The 21,456-nt window shown below is 58.0% G+C and overlaps 1 protein-coding gene across 2 annotated transcripts; it reads left to right on the forward strand.

The window, feature by feature from the left end:
• The first annotated feature begins 873 nt into the window (after positions 1-873).
• MBD3 (methyl-CpG binding domain protein 3) lies at positions 874-17,111 on the forward strand. 2 transcript variants are annotated; one of them, XM_030795924.1, is made up of 7 exons: positions 874-1,138; positions 8,617-8,776; positions 9,154-9,291; positions 11,135-11,225; positions 12,577-12,754; positions 15,245-15,448; positions 15,620-17,111. In XM_030795924.1, the coding sequence occupies exons 1-6, from the start codon at positions 1,029-1,031 to the stop codon at positions 15,441-15,443; spliced, it is 876 nt and encodes a 291-aa protein (XP_030651784.1). In that variant the 5' UTR covers positions 874-1,028; the 3' UTR covers positions 15,444-15,448; positions 15,620-17,111. The 2 variants fall into 2 exon arrangements, with proteins under 2 accessions (XP_030651784.1, XP_030651785.1); XM_030795925.1 differs by having other exon boundaries at positions 884-1,042.
• Positions 17,112-21,456: the final 4,345 nt, after the last annotated feature.

A 21,456-nucleotide genomic window follows, 5' to 3' on the forward strand; every position in this document is an offset into this window, starting at 1 on the left:
AACTCTCCCGGCCAGAGATGGTGGCTGGACTAAGGTGCAGGGGGTGGAGTCGGGGAGCGGGGGCCTCAGATTCCTGAATTTTGAGGGGTCAAAAAGCAGCTGGGCGGGGCGCGGTGGCTACGCCTGTAATCCCAGCACTTTGGGAGGCCTGAGGTGGGCTGATCACCTGAAGTAAGGAGTTCGAGTCCAGCCTGGCCAACATGGTGAAACCCCGTCTCCACTAAAAATACAAAAATTAGCCGCCCATGGAACCAGCTACTTGGGAGGCTGAGGCAGAACAGCTTGAAGCCGGGAGGCGGAGGCTACAGTGAGCCAAGATCGCGCCTCTGCACTCCAGCCTGGGTGACAGAGACCCCGTCTCAAAAAAAAAAAAAAAAAAGCTACTGGAGGGAACTTGGGGGCATGGAGGGGGTGGTCACGGGAGATGTCCCCCAGATTTGGACGCTCATAAAAAGCTCGGAAGCTGGGAGACCAGGAGGGCGTGGAAGTCGAGGTCCAGTCACTGGGCCAGAGTCCCCAAGACTTGGGCTGGAGAAAGGTCGGGGGAAAGGACCCCACTAGTCCGAAAGCATGTCCCCGCGCACGCGCACCAAGCGGCCGGGGGAAACAGGGCACAGTGAAAGGAGCTGCGCGGGCTCCGGGCACAGCTGCAGGGCACTAGCAGCTCGCAAGGCACAGGGCGCAGGCGCGCACGCCGCTTGAGTACCCGCCCCCTCCTAGCGCGCTGATTGGCGGGGCCGTAGAGGGGCGGGGGCCTGGCGCCGCGGCTGCGCAGCGCGGGGCCCCGCGCGGGCGGGTGGGCGGAGCGGGCCCCCCGAGCGGGGGCTGGCGAGCGCGGGGAGGGGGCCGAGAGGGCGGCAAAGCCGGCGCGCGCCCGGCTGGGGGCGGAGGGCGGGGGCCCGCGGGCCGGAACAGCCGCGGCAAGTGGCGGCGGCGGCAGCGGCAGCGGAGGCAGCTGAGGCGGCGGCGGCGACCGGGGGTCCGGGCGGCGGCGGCGGGCCCGGCGGCGGGCCGAGGAGCCGGGCGCAATGGAGCGGAAGAGGTGGGAGTGCCCGGCGCTCCCGCAGGGCTGGGAGAGGGAAGAAGTGCCCAGAAGGTCGGGGCTGTCGGCCGGCCACAGGGATGTCTTTTACTATAGGTGAATGAGCGCGCCGGCCGCGCAGGGCCTCAACGGGCGCCTCCCAGCGGCCTCTGCGGCGGCCTCGGCGCCCCTGCCCCGGGCCGCGGCCTGGGCCCCGCGCGTGCGTCGTGCGTGCGTGCGTGCGTGCGTCTTGCGTGCGTGTCCGCCCGGCGCGCGGAGGCCCAGTGCGCGTGCGCCGTTTGTTGGGCCGCATGGCTTTCCGCCGGCCGTTCGGGGACTGGCTGCCGGGCGGCGACTGCGGCCTTTGTTCGTGCGCGCTGGGCCAGGGGCGCCTGGCGGCGGCCAGATGCTGCCGGGAGGCAGGGGTGGAGGGTGGGCTGTCCTTTTGGTTCCCGTGAGACTCGGGGGGTGCCTTGGGGCGCTCCTGGGGTGGCGCAGAGCCCGAGGGGGTGACCAGCCGGGATTTCGGGGAGCAGGGCTCATGGGGGCATCGGGGAGGGCTTGCGTGAAAATATGGGTTCTTGGGCTCACCCCAGTCCTGGGAATAAGCGCCTCAGGGTGACTGGTCTCCCGCGCAGCGTTGCTTTTTTTTAAAGGTATTCCCCCGACTCCTTCCGAGTCCTCTGGTCGTCTTGGGTCGTGGCCCCCTCAGGGTAGAGACCTGAGGCTTGCGTCTTTCCGAGCCCACCTGACGGTAGTCTTTGCTTGGATGTTATTGGTGGTCGAAGGCTTTCAGAGACCCCCCCCTCCCCAAATTGGAGCAAGGTGCTGCTCAGAAATGTCGCGGGGAACCCCCTCCGTGGAACAAAGACTTAGTCGCCTGCTGCAGCCAAGCCCCGGACAGTCGGCCACCTGCTGTTTGTCCTCCTTTTTTTTTTTTTTTCCTGGCTTGGGAAAGATGCTTTTGATTCTGGGCCAGCCTTGATTGCGCCCTCCCCTTGGTTCAGTGTCCCGCGGCGCTTTCAGGTCCCCCAGGAGGGGAAAGCGGCCGCCTGCCATGTGCCGATCACCTGGGTAAAGGGGGGTGTGTGGCGGGTCCTCCTTTTTCCCACAGCTCAGGGTTGTGGGCCAGAGACCGCCCAGGTGAGGGCGGGTGGTTTCCACGAGCCAAGGAGGGTCAGAACGACCGCTCCGTCCACTGTGCACTTCGGTCCCCTGTGGTTCTTGACTGTCCCGGTTTGGGGAGATAAAGTGAGGAAAGTGAGCGGGGAAAGGATGGCTGTGATCAGAAGCAGTGTGTGGGGCCTCGTCCTGCAGGAGGAGCTCAGGGACTGGTTCCTGGAAAGTTGGAGGACAGCAAGAGAGGGGAAAGTTGCTCCCCAAGTGTGTACCCTTATGAGCTGGAACCCTGTAATTGCAGGCATTGGCATAGTGGGACTGCAATCCCTGTCTCTGAGGGACAGGCTCGTGCATCCCCCTTTGGTACTCGCCCCCTTCACTGGCTCTCTGGCTCTTTAGAAAGCCTGCAGCCCTGTGTTCTGTCCTCTGTCAGGAGGCCGGGCCTGCCCGCACGCTCCTCCAAGCACGTTTCTGGGCTTCCTTCTCCCAAAGGCTGCCGTAGAGTCCACGGCAGGTCTGTGTCGGCCTCTGCAGCCCCTTGTCAAAAACAAGCCTCCCCAGCACCAGGCGCTGCCTGGATCCCGACCATTCAGCCAGGAGTGAGGCGGGCCCTCCCGCTTACAGGTGACAGCCAGGGCACCAGCCATTTCCCATTACAGCCGTGGGTACAGTCCTGAGATCTGCGGTGACACATGCTGAAATCTGGGAGGGCAGATGACGGGGCCTGAATGAGACTGGGGTCAGGGAGGGCCTCTCTGAGGACGTGACATTGAGTGACAGGGAGAGGCGTCCAGGCAGCAGGAACCCCCTAAGAGGTGGCTGCAGCTTGGGAGCTAGAACCAGGGCCAGCTTGAGCGGAGTATCCTGAGGCTGTCATCACCCCACCTCTCATTCCCACTCTGGGCCCTGGCCCTGTGCATGAAGGTCTAGCAGTGGAGAAAAGCAGGGACAAGCTCTCCTCTAAACAGGCTAGAGAGTTCAGGTTTCTCTACAGATGGTGAAGCCCGACTCAGCCCAGAGCCACCCTCTGCAGGTCTGGGGCCCCAACCCAGGCTTTAGTCTGAGGCTGCAGGCTCCCAGACTGCCTTCTCTCTTGGGGGTGCCTGGGAGAGTTCAGGCTATGATGCCCCCTTTTTTCTATACGTGTGGTTTGATCAAGGCTATTCTTTTTTCATTGAATAAAATCTCAAGGACATCTTTTTGTGTCAATAGATGGGCATAACCTTTATTAAAAATTGAGATACAATTCACATTCCACAAAAGCTACCTTTTTTTTTTTTTTCTTTGAGACAGGGTCTCACCCAGGCTGGAGTGCAGTGGTACAATCACAGCTTATGCATTCTCGACCTCCCAGGCTCAGGTGACCCTCTCAGCTCAGCCTCCCAAGTAGCGGGAATTACAGGCCCGTGCCACATACCTGGCTTATTTTTATAGAGATGGGGTTTCGCTGTGTTGCCTAGACTAGACTGGTCTCGAATTCCTGGACTCAAGCAATTAACCTGCCTCAGCCTCTCAAAGTGCTGGGATTACAGGCGTGAGCCACTGCCTGGCCAAAGCTACTTTTTAGAAATATACAATTCAGTGGGGATTTTTTTTGGAGACAGAGTTTCACTCTTGGCCCAGGCCACAATGCAATGACGCGATCCCAGCTCACTACAATCTCTGCCTCCCAGGTTCAAGCGATTCTCCTGTCTCAGCCTCCCAAGTAGCTGGGATTACAGGCATCCGCCACCATTCCCGGCTAATTTTTGTATTTTTAGTAGGGAAGGGGTTTCGCCATGTTGGCCAGACTGGTCTGGAACTCCTGACCCCAGCACCTCAGACTCCCAAAGTGCTGGGATTACAGGCGTGAGTCACCACACCTGGCCACCAGTGGTTTTTAGTACATTCACAAAGTTGTGCAACCATCACTAATTCCAGAACATTCTCATCACCCTGAAAAGCAGCTCTGTCCTCATTAGCAGTCACTCCCCGCTTCTTACTCCCCCAGCCCCTGGTAACCGCTAACCCCCTCTATCTTGCATTTGCATTCATTCATTTATTTTGAGACAGGGTGTTGTTCTGTCACCCAGGCTGGAGTGCAGTGGTGCAATCAGCTCACTGCATCCTTGACCTCCTGGGCTCAAGCGATCCTGCCTCCTAAGCCTCCGGAGTAGCTGGGACTACAGGCATGTGCCACCATGCCCAGCGAATTTTTTATTTTCATTATTATTTATTTTGAGAAGTAGTCCCGCTCTGTCACCCAGGGTGGCGTGCAGTGGTGCAATCTCGGCTGACTGCAACCTCCACCTCCTGGGTTCAAGCGATTCTCCTGCCTCAGACTCCCGAGTAGCTGGGATTACAGGCCCCCACTACCACCCCCAGCTAATTTTTGTATTTTTAATAGAGACGGGGTTTCACCATGTTGGCCAGGCTGGTCTCGAACTCCTGACCTCAGGTGATCTGCCCACCTCGGCCTCCCAAAGTGCTGGGATTACAGGTGAGAGCCACTGCGCCTGCCTTCTTTTTTTTTTTTTTTTTGAGACCGAGTTTCGCTCTTGTTGCCCAGGCTGGAGTGCAATGGTGCAATCTGGGCTCACTGCGACCTCCACCTCCCGAGTTCAAGCAATTCTCCTGCCTCAGCCTGCCAACTAGCTGGGATTATAGGCATGTGCCACCATGCCTGGCTAATTTTGTATTTTTAGTAGGGATGGGGTTTCACCATGTTGGTCAGGCTGGTCTCGAACTCCTGATCTCAGGTGATCGGCCCACCTTTGCCTCCCAAAGTGCTGGGATTACAGGTGTGAACCACCGCATTTATTCTTTTTGAGAGGGTGTTATTGAGATACAGTTTATGTACCATACAATACAGTCATTTAAAATGCACGAGTCAATGGTTTTTTTAGCATATTCACGCATTTACGGATATGGGCAGCTATCCTCAGATTCAATTTTAGAATTTCCATCACCCCAGAAAGAACCCCAGGCCCATTTACCACTGCCTTGTGCGCCCACCCCCAGTCTTAAAAACCAGTCTGTGATCTGTGTCTCTTGTTCGCCTTCTACCTTTTTTTTTTTTTTGGAGACACAGTCTTGCTCTGTCACCCAGGTGGGAGTGCAGTGTCGTGATCTCGGCTCACTGCAACCTCCGCCTCTTGGGTTCAAGCCAATTCTGCCTCAGCCTCCCAAGTAGCTGGGACTACAGGCGCGTGCCACTGTGCCTCGCCAATTTTTTGTATTTTAGTAGAGACGGGTTTCACCATGTTGCCCAGGCTGGTCTCGAACTCCTGAGCTCAGGCAATCCACCCACCTCAGCCTCCCAAAGTGCTGTGATTATAGGCATGAGCCACCACGCCCGGCCTTGTTTCCCTTCATCTTAAAAGGCAGAACAGCCTCTCTTTGGGGTGACCGGAGGCAAAGAGCTGTTGGGAGTGTTTTGTGGGGTCTCTTCTTCCTTCCTTGTGGCTACGCGAAGCCTGAGTGTGAGCCTCTGGTTTCTTGGTTTCTTTCCACTGCCCTGGGCAAACCAGCTTCGATTTAACATCAGCCAGCCCGGAGAGTAATTAAAAGAGTAAGTCCCAAAAGTAAATTCTCCGGGAAGAGCCCTCAGTGGTTTCAGACCCCCAGGCACTTGTCCTCGTGCCCTCCCTGAGGCGCCCTGTCCTAGTGGACATGCTGGAGCCCGCCCGTGTCCCTGTGGACCATGGAATTTGCCCGGGGTTGAGGGGCGGGGGTGGAGAGAAATAAAACTTCCTGTGATCTATGTATCAGCCCAGTACATAGATCCTGGATAGAGGCGATTGAGCTAAGCATGGGACCAAGCATTTCTGTGCAGTGCCTGCAGAATTGAATTTCCTTCTGGCTATGGGAGATTCTTCTGAGCTGTCTCAGTTGTCTGACATACGGCGTCTGCCATGGGCCAGGACGTCTGGGGCAGGGGCAGAAGAGGACAGGAGGAGCCTGCCCTAGAGGATTCTGGGAAAACAGCAAAACAGAGCTACCCACCAATCTCAGGCTGATGCATTAGTAATAAAAGTGACTGTTGACTGAGTTTATAGACATAATATGTTTGAGGTACCTGGCCTAGTAAGCACCATACAAGTGCTATTATTTCTAAATGATTTTATTGAGATAAACCAGCCAGGCATAGTGGCTGCCGCCTGTAATCCCTTTGGGAGGTCGAGGCAGGAGGACCTCTTGACATCGTAAGTTGGAGACCAACCTGGGCAACATAGGAAGACCCCATTTATGCAACAAATTTAAAAATTAGCTGGGCATGGTGGGGCACACTTGTAGTCCTAGCTACTCAGGAGGCCAAGGCAGGACAATCCCTTGAGTCCAGGAGGTCAAGGCTGCAGTGTGCTATGATCACACCACTGCACTCCAGCCTGGGCAATAAAAGGAGACCCTGGGTCTAAAAGTAAAAATGAAAAAAAAAAAAAAAAAAAAAAGAAGCGGCAGGGCGTGATGACTCACACCTGTAATCCCAAAGCTTTGGGAGGGAAGATGGGAGGACTGCTTGAGCTCAGGAGTTCCAGACCAGCCTGGACAATGTGGCGAGACCCTATCTCTATAAAAAAATATAAAAATTGGCTGGGTGCGGTGGCTCACGCCTGTAATCCCAGCACTTTGGGAGGCCAAGGGGGCCAGGTCATGAGGTCAGGCACCAAGACCATCCTGGCTAACACTGTGAAACCCCATCTCTACTAAAAATATAAAAAATTAGCCGGGCATTGTGGTGGGCAGCTGTAGTCCCAGCTACTCGGGAGGCTGAGTCAGGAGAATGGCGTGAACCCAGAAGTCGGAGGTTGCAGTGAGCCGAGATCGCGCCACTGCCCACTCTAGCCTGGGTGACAGAGCGAGACTCCCTCTAAAAAAAAAAAAAAAGGTTGGGCATGGTGACTCACACCTGTAATCGGAGGCCAAGGCGGACAGATCACCTGAGGTCAGGAGTTCGTGACCAGCCTGGCCAACATGGTGAAACCTGGTCTCTACTAAAAATACAAAAATTAGCCAGGTGTGGTGTACTCCCAGCTACTCAGGAGGCTCAGGCAGGAGAATCACTTGAACCTGGGAGGTGGAGGTTGCAGAGAGCCAAGATGGAGCCACTTCACTCCAGCCTGGGCGACAGAGTGAGACTCCATCTCAAAAAAAAAAAATTAGCCAGGCGTGGTGGCTTGTGCCTGTTGTCCTGGCTACTTGGGAGACTAAGGTGGAAGGATCACCCTAGCCCAGGAGTTCAAGGTTGCAGTGAGCGGTGATTGAGCCACTGCATTCCAGCCTGGGCGGCAGTGAGACCCTATCTCCAAAAGGAAAGAAACGAAGTCCCGTCCCTATCAGCAGCCACTCCACATCCCGCACCCCAGTCTCTGGCACTATGCATCCCCTTCCTGTCTGAATTATCCTGTTTTAGACATTTCATAGAAATGGGATCACACACTGTGTGGCCTTTTGTGTCTGGCGTCTGAGTGTGACGTCCTCAAGGTGCATCCACGCTGTGGCCTGTGTCAGAGCCTCGCTCCTTTTCATGGCTGAGTCGTGTCCCATCGTGTGGATGGGCGTTTGTCCGTTCGTCCATTGAAGGCGTCTGGGCTGCTTCCACCTTCTGGCTCCTGTGGTAGGGCTCCTGGGGACATCTGTGTAGAAGCGATGGTGTGGATGTGTGCTCATTTCTTGGGCAGATACCTAAGAGTGGCGTGGCCGGGTCATCCGGAAACTTGGTGAAGAGCTGTCAGGCTTTTCCAACATGGTTGTTCCATCTTACATCCCAACCATGATGGTGATGTGTTGGGTTGGGTGCTTGTCATCCTGTAGTGTGACCACATGTGACACACAGGGCAACCCATAGGTGGGTGTCCTTATGTCCTGGAGAGGATGAGTTGCTGGCGCTTGTCTGTGGCAGGCTGAGCGCAGAGCCCTGTGTCTGAGAGCAGGTCTGTGTTTACCTGGCTGCCTTGTTGCGAGCTCTGCAGTCGGGTTATGCCCAAGCAGCTGTTAGGGCCTGGCCCCAGATGTTAGAACGAGACCCCTTCCCAGTCTGGCCCTGCTGCTGTAACCCCAAGGTGGAAGGAGATTGCTTTTAGGGCTGTCCCTCACATACCTGTTCCCCGTGGGGTCTTTTCTCAAGAATGTGACCTAAATTCCATTTCTGGAATGTTCTGGAAATGTGAGCCATCCTCCCAGAGCCGGGGCCCAAACTCCTGTAGGTAGTAGCGTTTGTACCCGAACTCAGCGTCTGCTGTGCCTGACGCTGCCAGGGTCTACGGCGGGGAGGATTCAGAGGGGACGGGGGTTGGGGGTCTGGGGCAAGGATCCGATGTGGAGGCTGGGGCTAGGGCCAGGGTATGAGGATCGGGGCCAGCGCTCTGGGTCTGGGGCTGGCGCCCAGATCTGGGGGCCAGTTGTGGGGTGCTGGGGTCTGGGATGAAGGTCTGGGGTCAGGGCCGGGTTGGGGTCTGGGGTCCGCCCGGGGCGCCGACCGTCCCGCCTCCCTGCAGCCCGAGCGGGAAGAAGTTCCGCAGCAAGCCGCAGCTGGCGCGCTACCTGGGCGGCTCCATGGACCTGAGCACCTTCGACTTCCGCACGGGCAAGATGCTGATGAGCAAGATGAACAAGAGCCGCCAGCGCGTGCGCTACGACTCCTCCAACCAGGTCAAGGTGAGTGGTGGCGTCACGCAGGTGACGTCGGCGCGGGGCGTTCTAGGCGGGGACGCGGCCATGACGTGAGCTGCAGGCGACACAGCTCGGCGTCCTGAGCGCAGGAGGTCACAGCGGGTTGAGGGCACAGACCGGAAGGCGCAGGCCACAGGGTGCAGAGCGCAGAGCGCATGGCGAGGACGCGGCCTGCGGCGGGGGCTCCAGAGCTGGCCGGGCCGACCCTGCGGGAGCGGCCTCCGCGGACCGTGGGGGTCCTGGCGGGCGCAGGGGAAACGAGGGGCGCCGGCAAGGCGGGGGGTCACCCGGGCCCCGCACCCCTTGAGGCTCCGCGCCGCCGGGGAGCCCCCAGGCCGGACTGCATATCCTTCCTCCCGCAGGGCAAGCCTGACCTTAACACGGCGCTGCCCGTGCGCCAGACGGCGTCCATCTTCAAGCAGCCGGTGACCAAGATTACCAACCACCCCAGCAACAAGGTCAAGAGCGACCCGCAGAAGGCGGTGGACCAGCCGCGCCAGGTGAGCTCAACGCACAGCGACCCCCAGCCCTCTCGGCCGGCTTGTTCACTTTGGTGGGTGGACGTTTGGAATAAGATCGTACGTGGAGCGGACGGAGTGAGCGCAGGAGTTCCAAGCTAGCCCGGGCAACATGACGAGGCGAAAAACAAGTAAAAAATTAGCTAGACGTGGTGGCGCGCGCCTGTGGTCCCAGCTTCTCGGGAGGCTGAGGTGGGAGGATTGCTTGAGCCCAGGAGGCTGAGGCTGCAGTGAGCTGTGATCGCACCACTGCACTCCAGCCTGGGGGACGGAGCAAGACCCAGTCCTGCGGTCCCCTCTTGGAATGCGCAGGGCATTGGTTCCAGGATACGCCCCACCCTCAACCCCCAGATACCAAAATCTGGGGATGTGCAGGCCCCTCATAGAAAATGGCCTAGTATGGCCTCGCGCAGTGACTCACGCCTGTAATCCCAGCACTTTGGGAGGCCGAGGCAGGTGGATCACCTGCGAGGTCAGGAGTTCGAGACCAGGCTGACCCAACATGGTGAAACCCCGTCTCTACTAAAAATACAAAAATTAGCTGAGTGTGGTGGCGGGCACCTGTAATCCCAGCTACCCAGGAGGCTGAGGCAGGAGAATCACCTGAACCCGGGAGGTGGAGGTTGCAGTGAGCCAAGATGGTGCCACTGCACTCCAGCCTGGGTGACAGAGCGAGACCCTGTCTCAAAACTAAAATAAAAATATTTTTAAAAAATGGAAACAGTCTAATATTTACACGTTACCTGCAGGTATTTTCTAGGTTCCTCATGAGGTGTAGATGCTTGTGACACTCCTTGTTGTGTGTGTTTTATTCATTTTTTTTAGTTTTTCATTTTTGAGACAGGGTCTCTGTATATTGCCCAGGCTGGTGTCAAGCTCCTGGCCTCAAGTGATCCTCCCACCTAGGCCTCCAAAATTGTGGGGATTACAGGTGTGAGCCAACTCACCTGGCCAGCTGTTGTATTATTTTTATCTTTTTTTCCCCCCAAATATTTTCAGTCTGCAGCTGGTTGGGTGTGTGGTTTTGGAACCCACAGATACAGGGGGTTGACTGCCCATATGTGACTGTGTAACCTACTTGTTAAAAACCTGAGAACCGTGTGTATTTTCTTTTTGTTTTTTCTTTTTTTCTTTTTTTGTGTGTGTGTGTGACAGAGTCTCGCTCTGTCAACCAGGCTGGAGTGCAGTGGCAGGATCTTAACTCACTACAACCTCTGCCTCCTGGTTTCAACTGGGTTCAAGTGATCCTTCCACCTCAGCCTCCTAAGTAGCTGGGATTTCAGGTACCCGTCACTACGCACGGCTGATTTTTTTTTTTTTTTTTTCTTTTTTGAGGTGGAGTTTTGCTCTTGTTGTCCAGGCTGGAGTGCAATGGTGCGGTCTCAGCTCACTGCAACCTACACTTCCCGGGTTCAAGTGATTCTCCTGCCTCAGCCTCCTGAGTAGCTGGGATTACAGGCACCCGTCACCACACCCGACCTTTTTTTGTATTTTTAGTAGATAAGGGGTTTCACCATGTTGACCAGGCTGGTCTCAAAACTCCTGACCTCAGGTGATCCACCCACTTTGGCCTCCTAAAGTGCTGGGATTACAGGCGTGAGCCACCCCATGTGTATTTTTTATTCTTACTTACGAACGTCCACTGGATCCTTGGCTGTGGAAAGCCTGGGCAGGGTCTGGAGACCCAAGGCAGTGGGAGGGGAGATGCCCCATTGGGACCCAAATGGGGCAAGGAGGCCAGGTAGGCCTCCCTAGAGCCCAGCAAGGACCTGGAGTGGGGAGAGGGCAGGGCTGCTCTTGAGGTTCACATTTGTGTCTGGGGCAGCTCTTCTGGGAGAAGAAGCTGAGCGGCCTGAACGCCTTCGACATTGCTGAGGAGCTGGTCAAGACCATGGACCTCCCCAAGGGCCTGCAGGGTGAGCGGGCACCCTGAGGGGAGGCGGAAGGGGATGTGCCGGGTGGGTTGGAGGCGCTGCAGGTGCCCTCATCTCCTGGCAGGGTGGATGGCTGTTCCTGCTGTGGGTGCTTAGGGCAAATCTGCCTGCGACGGGGGCAGGAGGAGGGGACCCAAAGGGGTTGGGGATGGGTAAGGGCACTTGGGCTGGGCTCTTCATTCTTGACCTTGGAGACCCTGCGGGTGGGGCTTTGTGGCTTCCAGGTGTGGCGCAGGCCTGGGGCTGTTTTCACCTGCTGGACGTGCAGTTTTGCCATGGAGATCATAAATACACAAACAAGGACAGCTGATTTTGCTCCCGTACCCTCCCAGCAGGCCCACACCACAGAACAAAGAATGCAGCTCTTGCATGGTTTTTGTGGTGTATGGCTTTGGTGGTGGTTTTTTGAGACAGGGTCGGCTGGGTACAGTGGCTCACACCTATAACCCCAGCACTTTGGGGGGCTGAGGCAGGAGTTTCACTTGATCTCAGAAGAACTTCGTGAGAAGAACCCCATCTCTACAGAAAATACAGAGCAAGGCCGGGCGCGGTGGCTCACGCCTGTAATCCCAACACTTTGGGAGGCCAAGGCGGGCAGATCACGAGTTCAGGAGATCCAGACCATCCTGGCTAATATGGTGAAACCCTGTCTCTACTAAAACTACAAAAAACTAGCTGGGCGCAGTGGCGGGTGCCTGTAGTCCCAGCTACTCTGGAGGCTGAGGCAGGAGAATGGCGTGAACCTGGCAGGCGGAGCTTGCAGTGAGTCGAGATCGTGCCACTGCACTCTCCTAGGTGACAGAGCGAGACTCCGTCTCAAAAAAAAAAAAAAAGGAAAATACAGAGCTAGAACCCGTCCCAGAAAACAAAAGGCAGTCTTTCCATGGTCCATGCTGAAGTACAGTGGTGCCGTTACTACTCACTGCAGCCTCTACCTCCCGGGCTCAAGTGGTTCTCTCAGCTCAGCCTCCTGAGTAGCTGGGACCACAGGCATGCAGCACGACACCTGGCTAATTTTTTAATTCTTTCGTAGAGACAGGAGTCTCACTATGTTGTCCAGGCTGGTCTCGAACTCCTAAACTCAATCAGTCCTCCCACCTCGCCCTCCCAAGATGCTGGGATTACAGGCGGGAGTCGCCGCGCCTGGCCTAACTTGCTTCTTTTTCGGTTATGAATGCAGTAACACAAGTAGGAGAGGGAATTTAGAAATGGAACCCGAGTCGGGGGGAGAAGGTGGCAGCTCCCATTCTTGGGGCATTTCCGTGGCCTGTCTGGGCCATAGCTGCCCCGTGGTGACGTCTCCACTTGCGGCTGTTTGTCCACTGCCTGGCAGGGGTGGGACCTGGCTGCACGGATGAGACGCTGCTGTCGGCCATCGCCAGCGCCCTGCACACTAGCACCATGCCCATCACGGGACAGCTTTCGGCCGCCGTGGAGAAGAACCCTGGCGTGTGGCTCAACACCACGCAGCCCCTGTGCAAAGCCTTCATGGTGACCGACGAGGACATCAGGTAGCCCCTTGGCCCGGCCCTTGCTCCTCCACCCTGTCTCTTGTGGTCCCCGTGTGCCTGCGTGCTTCCCATCTCCCCACAACGCTGCTGGGGTTTTGAAACAGAGATAGCCAGGGCAAGGGGACCCATCGTCGGAGCAGTATGAACTGTTTCACCCGCGTGTTGGGTTCAGGGCGAGCCAGGCTCCCCTTGGAGGAACATTTGTGAAAAGAGTATGGTCCTTTGAGCCTGTGAGGACTGGCTGTGCTGGGTGCTGGGCTCCATGTTGGGCCCTGGAGATGGAGGGACAGGGCAGGCCAGGGCGCTCTGCCTTCAGGGAGATGGCTCAGGGTGCCTGCTGAGGGGTGGTTCTGGCGTGCAGAGCCTTGGAACGCACAGCAGGGAACACGGCCGCTCAGAAACAGGCAGCAGTCAGGTGAGGCTGAGCAGCCCACGGGTGAGGGGCCCTCCTGCAGGCCTCAGGGCCGAACCCACGTCCAGTGTGCAGAGTGGACGCAAGGCCCCCCGGTGATGGAGGCGCCTGCAGGAAACTCTGGAAGTGCTGGAGAGAAGACGGGGCCTTTCACGTTCAGTGCAGCACACGGCTTAGGTCAGAGGAAGGAAAGGAAACTTGACGGTTCCAGAAACAAGGAGCCGAGGCCCGGAGCGGCCAGGGAGGCGCTGGGCATGCAGGTTTCCTGTGGCAGCAGCCGGGGTTAAAGGCCCCTGGGCACAAGAAGAGACCCTGTGCCCCCACGCAGGGTGAAGAGAGGGACCTGAGACGCCACCCCCGCAAGCACACAAACTGGGCGCCAAGAGTTCCGTCCGGAGCGGCTGGCGGCATCCTCCTCCAGCCGTGGTACCTTTGGGCCCCTTCATTTGGGTTTGAGGTCCATTTACACTCTCCACACACTCAGACAACTCCCCGAAAAAGACGGTGAAATAGGAAGACTTGTCAACAAAAGAAAAGAACACTGTGAGAAACAGCAGGCAGATCATTAAAAGCCCCGCAGAACTTGCAGAAATAAGGCTGGGCACAGTGGCTCACACCTATAATCCCAGCACTTTGGGAGGCCGAGGCGGGAGGATCACCTGAGGTCAGGAGTTCAAGACCACCCTGGCCAACATGGTGAAACCTCATCTCTACTAAAAATAAAATAATTAGCTGGGTGTTTTGGCGCATGCCTGTAGTCCCAGGTACTCGGGAGGCTGAGGCAGGAGAATCACTGGAACCCGGGAGGCGGAGTTGAGATCCTGCCACTGCAATTCAGCCTGGGTGACAGAGTTAAAAAAATAAAGTAAGAACTTGTAGAAATAGAAAAGGGCATTGAAATTAGGAACTTGGTGGTGGGTTCAGCTGGAAGTGGGGTCCTGTCTGGAAAGACGACGAGCTGCAGTCAAGTAGGTGAGCCAGAGTGTTCCGGGTGGTGGGGACAGAGAGAGGGAGCAGCTCAGGTCTGCGGGAGCCGCTGGAGAGAGACCCCGGGGGCAGGGGGCACCTGAGCCTCGGCCACAACTGGGGAGAGACACAGTCAGCTTCACCTGGGAGTGAAAGCAGAACAGAGACAAGGAGGGGTTCTTTGGGCAGCCGAGGAGGGAGGCAGAAGCCCGTGCTGCGGCCCAGGAGGTGGCAGGCAGAGGAGCGGCCACCCTGGAGTGCCCGGCATCAGCCTGTGGGCCCCGAGGAGGCCCCCATCCCTGGTGGTGGGTTGAGACGAGGGTGTGGATTCTTTTTCTCAGGCCCCCCGAGCCGTGGTAAAGGAGTGCACACTGGTGCGTAGTGGGCAGTGGAAAGGTGACCCCGGGCCTGTGAGGGTGGGGGTGCCGTGGGCTGATGGTAGCTGATTTTGGTGAGGCTTTTTTTTTTTTTGGCAGAGCCTGACTCTGCTGCCCAGGCTGGAGTGCAATGGCACGATCCCAGCCCACTGCAACCTCTGCCTCCCAGGTTCAAGCTGTTCTCCTGCCTCAGCCTCCCAAGTAGCTAGGATTACAGGCGCCTACCACCACATCCAGCTAATTTTTATGTTTTTAGTAGAGATGGGGTTTCATCATGTTGGTCAGGCTGGTCTCGAACACCTGACCTCAAGTGATCCGCCCACCTTGGCCTCTCAAAGTGCTGGGATTACAGGTGTGAGCCTCTACCTGGCCTGGTGAGGGTTTTCCTGCCCCACTCAGTGCCTGTCAAGGAACAGGAGCAAGGGTTTACACAGCTGAGCCCAGGGGAGGCTCAGGGCCAGGTCTGGAGACTGAGGGGTCAAGTCCCTCCCTTGGTCCCAGTAGAGGTGGCAGGTGGGCCATCTGGGAGGGTGGCAGACGCTGGTGATGGCCGGCGGCAGCCGGTCGTTCTCTGCGTGGATTGTGAAGGGAAGGGTGGCACGAGCCAGGGCTGGTCCTGTGGCTGCCTGTGGATCCCTCGGGCCTCCCCTCCCAGCCAAGGTCCCCACGTTCATCCTGTGTCCACGTCCTGCTGGCCCCTCACCTGGGTGTAACGCAAGGTCCCTGTGTCCCCAGGAAGCAGGAAGAGCTGGTGCAGCAGGTGCGGAAGCGGCTGGAGGAGGCACTGATGGCCGACATGCTGGCGCACGTGGAGGAGCTGGCCCGTGACGGCGAGGCACCGCTGGACAAGGCCTGCGCTGAGGAAGACGACGAGGAGGACGAGGAGGATGAGGAGGAGGAGCCCGACCCGGACCCAGAGATGGAGCACGTCTAGGGCAGGTGCTGCGGGGCCATGGGGGCTCCCTGGCGTGGGGTCCTGGCAGTGGGGCCTGCCTGGTGAACACATGTGGTCGGGATGACGGGCGCCTCCCAAGAGCTCCCCATCTCCCCAGCAGAGCCCAGGCGTCCCCGTCCCTGGAGTCGCTAAGCCAGCCCTCCCTGTCCTTCCAGAGGCCCTGCCGAGAGCCCGTGCTGCCCGCTGGAGCCGCCTGCAGACGCGGCCCTCGGCCCCACGTGAACCAGGCTCGGCGGCTGAGCCCAGCCCTGGAGACACCCAGGAGGAAGGCCGTGCTGCTGGCTCCCTCCTCGGCCCGTCCCCACTTCCCGGGGCCTTGGGGCACACAGCTGGGGCTGCCCCCACCCGAAAGACCCTCCATGCTCGTCCTCTACAGGGTCCGGCTTCGGGAAGTGTGGGTGCTCCTGGGCCCTGTCCAGCTCCCTACAACCTCGGGGCTCGAGACCAGCTCCTCTCCACACCCACTGTCCCAGCTCCTTGAGACTGGAGAGCAGCCAGCAGGTGCCCGGCAGCTCGGCGCCAAGGATCACTGACAGCTGGGAGGGTTTCTCGGTCTGAAGGTGTAGTTTCGAAACTCACATCATCCACTGTGCAGCGTGAGGACGGGACTGGTCTGCTGTGGGGGATGTGCAGGACGGCGCCACCCTCTGCCCTGCCACGCGGCTGGTGGCGCCACAGACCCTCACCGTGCCTGAGTGGCATGCCCAGGAGGCCGCCCTCCTTCAGTAAATCTAACAGTCGAGGCACGTCATTGGGCGGCCTTCCCGGTGTGCTGACGCCAGCCTTCGCTTCCGAAAACCAAACTCCAGCCGCTGCCAGTCGGGGCTCGGTCGCCCGGCGCTGCCAGAATGCTCCACTGCCAGCCAGCCCCCCTGCCTCGGTTTCCCTTCTGTTTAGTGGCGACACAGGCACCCAGCTTTGGGGTGGTGCTGACGCTCCCAGGGATGCCAGGAGCCACTGGGACAGGGCGAGGCGAGGTGCCCGTCTCTCCAGGGAGCTTCTGGCCCAAGGCCGTCTGAGGGATCTGCTCCTTAACCCCCAGTGCCTTGGCGAGGGCAGGTTCCAAGCCACAGACGCCTGCCCTGAGTGGACTCTGCGGCCAGTCCCTGGTGCCCTCCTGGCCCTGTTGCCCAGTGAGGGCTCCTACAGGTGGGTTCATTGGCCTGGGCCCAGCGAGCCCCCACTTGCATTGACCTTAGGCCCATAGAGAGGGCCTGTCTCGGCGCTGCCTCAGCCAGGATCTGGTCGCTGTCCCGGTGGGGACTGATGGGCAGAGTCGCCCCTGTGGTTGGACTGTGACCATCCCTGATGGGGCCTGACTGTGGGAGCTGAGGAAGCGCCGCGCCGCTGTCTGCCCTCCAAGGACACCCGTGGGGGCAGTGGGCTGGCAGCTTCCTGCTGCTCCCTGTCAGAGTCAAAGCACAAATCCTCAGGACGGGCTTAAGGGCCAGGGCAGCCGAGGAAAGCTCCAGGTGGGGACCGCGTCTTCCTGGGGTCGGTGTCCACTGGCCAGGACCCTTTGCCGGCCCGAGGTCCCCAGGTGCTGCGGTGGGGCGACCTCCCCTCTGTCTGCCTGGTGGAGGGGGCCGTGGGCGTGGGGACGTGACTGAATAAAGCCACCGTGGGTGGATGTGCTTGGAGCCTGGAGTTTGGTGCGTCCTCTAGACTTTGGTGCCCACGTTTGAGCTTCTGCCTTTGGTTGGGTGATGAAAGGCTGAAAGCGGTGTGGGGACAGGGCCAGCAGGTCCCCCAACATCGCGGACATTCACAACCCCAGGACATTCACAGAGTCAGGCTTGGGGGTGTTGAGAGAAGACCAGGCCGGCCTGGGCATCTGTGGGTGAGGGCCGTGCCCCCTGAGGTGCCGCTGTCTAGCCTAGGGATCGTGGGTCTTGGTCCTGCTGCCCTGGTGAGGAAGATGGGCTGGGGCTCAGACCCAGCACCGCTCCTTCCAAAGGAAGGGAAGCAGGAGGGGCTGCCCAGGGGGGAGGGCTCCCCAGGTCCTCAGGTCCTGCACAGCCGCTGCAGGAAGGGGAGCTGTGCCCCGGGACCCTGGACTTTGGCTCAGTAGTCACGGCCACGAGAAGCTGCTTTCTGGACCTGAAGGCTGGGAGGCCACCCTCCCCTCACTTGCTGGGCACTCAGAGACCCTCTGTCTCCCTCTTCCCATCTCCCCGTCTCCCTTGGTCTCCCTCTGTCTCTGTCTATCCCTGTCTCTCTCTCTCCCTCTGTCTCTGTCTCTTGCTCCGTCTCCCTCTGTGTCTCTCTTTGTTTCTTGCTCTCTCTCCTGTCTCTCTCCCTCGGTCTGTCTCTGTCACTTGCTGTCTCCCTCTCTGTCTCAGCCCAGCTTCCTGTCACTGACAGACCGCTATCAGTCCCTCTGATCCCATGGTTCCGGCCATGTCCTGGCCTTGGTCTGAGATGTGATGACCCCCACCCCTGCCACAGGGCCCTCCCCACCGGAAGCCCATCCAGGCCCTGGGCTGTCGCTGTTGCCGAAGCTCGAGGGTCCTTTCCTCTCTCCCTGAAACCTTGGGGACCCCCACAGGCCAAGGCAATACTGACCTTTGCTAGAGGTCGTGCCCAGTGAGAAGTGAGTTGTAGGCGTGGGCACCCGGGGGGCCAGCCCAGTGCTCAGGCCCTCGTCAAATTCCCTGCCCTGGAAAAGTCTCAGACCCTCAGGCTGAACCCCCTGGGCACACCCAGGCCCCACACTCCAGCCCCAGAACCCAGACCTGGCACGGGGCGGGGAAGCCTGAGCTCCCAATGCTGAGATCTTTCGTGCGGGTCTCATGACCAGCCTGCCCTGTGCGGTGCCAGGTCCCATCCTCAAAGGTCACTTCACTGCCCCCAGCCCCACCCATGTCTTAGCCCCAAGACCTTCTGGGACTTTATTTTTTTGAGACAGGAGTTTCGCTCTTCTTTTGCTCTTGTTGCCCAGGCTGGAGTGCAGTGGCATGATCTGGGCTCACTGCAACCTCCACCTCCTGGGTTCAAGCCTCAGCCTCCCGAGTAGCCACCACCCTCAGCTAATTTTTGTATTTTTAGTAGAGCCGGGGTTTCACCGTGTTGCCCAGTCTGGTCTCGAACTCCTGGCCTCAGGTGATCTGCCCGCCTCAGCCTCCCAAAGTGCCGAGATTACAGGCGTGAGCCACCACGGTGGCCCTTCTGGCACTTGCCAGCAGCAGCAAGAGCCTCACGTGTCCCCCGCCTCCCCTCAGACCAAGCTCCCCACCACTGCCGCCACAGAGGGTACCAGGGAGGAGAGGCTTCAGAACCCCGTGGCGAGGATGCACCTCCCAGCCCTCGGGCTCAGCCGCACGGACCACAGGGCTCCCGAGTCTCAGCAACACCAGCTAAGGGGCATTGTGCCTCTTCCGCCACACCCAGGGCCCGTGCCTTGCTGTCCCTGCAGCCCCCAGACCCAGGCAGACAGGGACAGCCCTTCGGACCACCCCACACACTTGCCACTGCAAAGATCCCTGGGGATGACCCTCACCTGTGTGTGTCCCTCATGGCTGTCACAGCAAATCTCCAGGAGCCCGGAGGTGCCCATGGAAAACACCCCCAGCTTCAGGAACGTTCTTTCGGACAGGGTCATACCGGAGCAGGACTCAGCTTTCTGGTAGCAGGTGGCTGGGGGGCACTAACTGTGAGATCCTGTCACGCTCATACCAGATTCAAGGGGTCCAGAAAGTGTAAACAAGTCAAGGGCCCGTCCAGGGATGAATGAACACAGCCCGGCCCAGCCACACCGTGGAGCAGGACTCGGCCATGGACAGGAACCGGCCACGGCGCAGATGCCCCTGGAGGAGTCCACCTTTGGCGAGCGACACACAGACGCCGACGTGGCGTGCGATCCCATTTGTGTGAATGTCCAGGACAGGCCGATTCAGAGACAGGAAGGGGACGTGTGGGTGCCAGTGACTGGGGATTACGGGGAGTGGGGGGAATGGCTAAAGGGCACCCACAAAAAATGATAACGGGCCAGGTGCGGTGGCTCACGCCTATAATCCCAGCACTTTGGGAGTCCGAGGCGGGCGGATCACGAGGTCAGGAGATGGAGACCATCCTGGCTAACACGATGAAGACCCGTCTCTACTAAAAATACAAAAAATTGGCCGGGCGTGGTGGCGGGCGCCTGTAGTCCCAGCTACTCGGAGAGGCTGAGGCAGGAGAATGGCGTGAACCCGGGAGGCGGAGCTTGCAGTGAGCCGAGATCCCACCACTGCACTCCAGCCTGGGCGACAGAGCGAGACTCCGTCTCAAAAAAAAAAAAAAAAAAAAATGATAACGTTCCACAATTTTTTTTTTTTTTTTGAGACGGAGTCTTGCTCTTGTCACCCAGGCTGGAGTGCAATGGTGTGATCTCGGCTCACTGCAAGCTCCGCCTCCCGGGTTCACGCCATTCTCCCGCCTCAGCCTCCCAAGTAGCTGAGATTACAGGCATGTGCCACCACCCCCAGTAGAGACGGGGTTTCACCATGTTAGCCAGGCTGGTCACGAACTCCTGACCTCAAGTGATCCGCCCACCTCAGCCTCCCAAAGTGCTGGGATTACAGGTGTGAGCCACCGTGCCTCACCAAAATTGTGTACTTTTTTTCTTCTTCTTCTTTGGCACGGAGTTTCGCTCTTGTTGCCCAGGCTGGAGTGCAATGGTGCGATCTCGGCTCACCGCAACCTCCTCCTCCCGGGTTCAATAGATTCTCCAGCCTCAGCCTGCCGAGTAGCTGAGATTACAGGCACTCATCACCACACCCAGGTAATCTTTGTACTTTTAGTAGAGACGGGGTTTCACCATGTTGGCCATGGGCAAAAGAATTTTGTTGAGGGTAAATAAGATGAGACCACAAAACTGCCTTCCCTGCTCAGTTTTAATTTTCACAGTTTTAATTTTTAGCCTTCTCTGGTTACCAAAATAATGCACACTCACGGCCGTTCATTTGAAGATGTTTCCGGTTAACGTGTGTGAAGTGGGTTTCTTGAGATGTAATTTACAAGCGATAAAATGCTCCTGTCTCTGCTGTCCTGCCTTCCTTCCTTCTCCATCACAGGATTCTCCCTGTGCATTTTCCTTTTCCTTTCTGACTTTTGTTTTGTTTTTTGAGATGGGGTTTCGCTCTTGTCGCCAGGCTGGAATGCAGTGGTGCAATCTCGGCTCACTGTAACGCCTCCCTGGTTCAAGCAATTCTGCCTCAGCCTCCCAAGTAGCTGGGATTACAGGTGTGCGCCACCACGCCCGGCTAATTTTTTGTATTTTTAGTAGAGACGGGGTTTTGCCATGTTGGACAGGCTAGTCTCGAACTCCTGACCTCAGGTGATCCACTGATCTGCCCACCTTGGCCCCTCAAAGTGCTGGGATTATAAGCGTGAGCCACTGCACCTGGCCTTTTTTTTTTTTTCTTTGTTTCGAAGCAGGATTTCACTCTGTCACCTAGGCTGGAGTGCAGTGGTGTAATCTCAGCTCACTGCAACCTCTTGCCTCCTGGGATCAAGCAATCCTCCCACTTTAGACTCCCAAGTAGCTGGGACCATAGGTGTGTGCCATCAGACCTGGCTAATTTTTAAATTTTTTGCACGGGCTGGGCAAGGTGGGACACGCCTGTAATCCTAGCACTTTGCAGGGCCTAGGCAGGCAGATCACTTGAGGTCAGGAGTTTGAGACCAGTGCAGCCAACACGTACTAGAAAGCACAAAAATTAGCTGGGCATGGTGGTAGGTGTCTGTAGTCCCAGCTAGTCGTGAGGCTGAGGCAGGATAATCCCTTGAGCCAGGGAGGAAGAGGTTGCAGTGAGCTGAGATCATGCCGCTGTACTCCAGCCTGGGCAACAGAGTGAAGGGATTCTGTCTTCAGAAATATAATACTAATAAATAGGCCAGACACAGTGGCTCATGCCTGTAATCCCAACACTTTTGGCCAGGCGCGGTGGCTCATGCCTGTAATCCCAGCACTTTGGGAGGCCGAGGCGGGCGGATCATGAGGTCAGGAGAT

The sequence above is a fragment of the Nomascus leucogenys genome, chromosome 17 (assembly GCF_006542625.1).
Source record: "Nomascus leucogenys isolate Asia chromosome 17, Asia_NLE_v1, whole genome shotgun sequence".
Lineage (NCBI taxonomy): Eukaryota > Metazoa > Chordata > Mammalia > Primates > Hylobatidae > Nomascus > Nomascus leucogenys.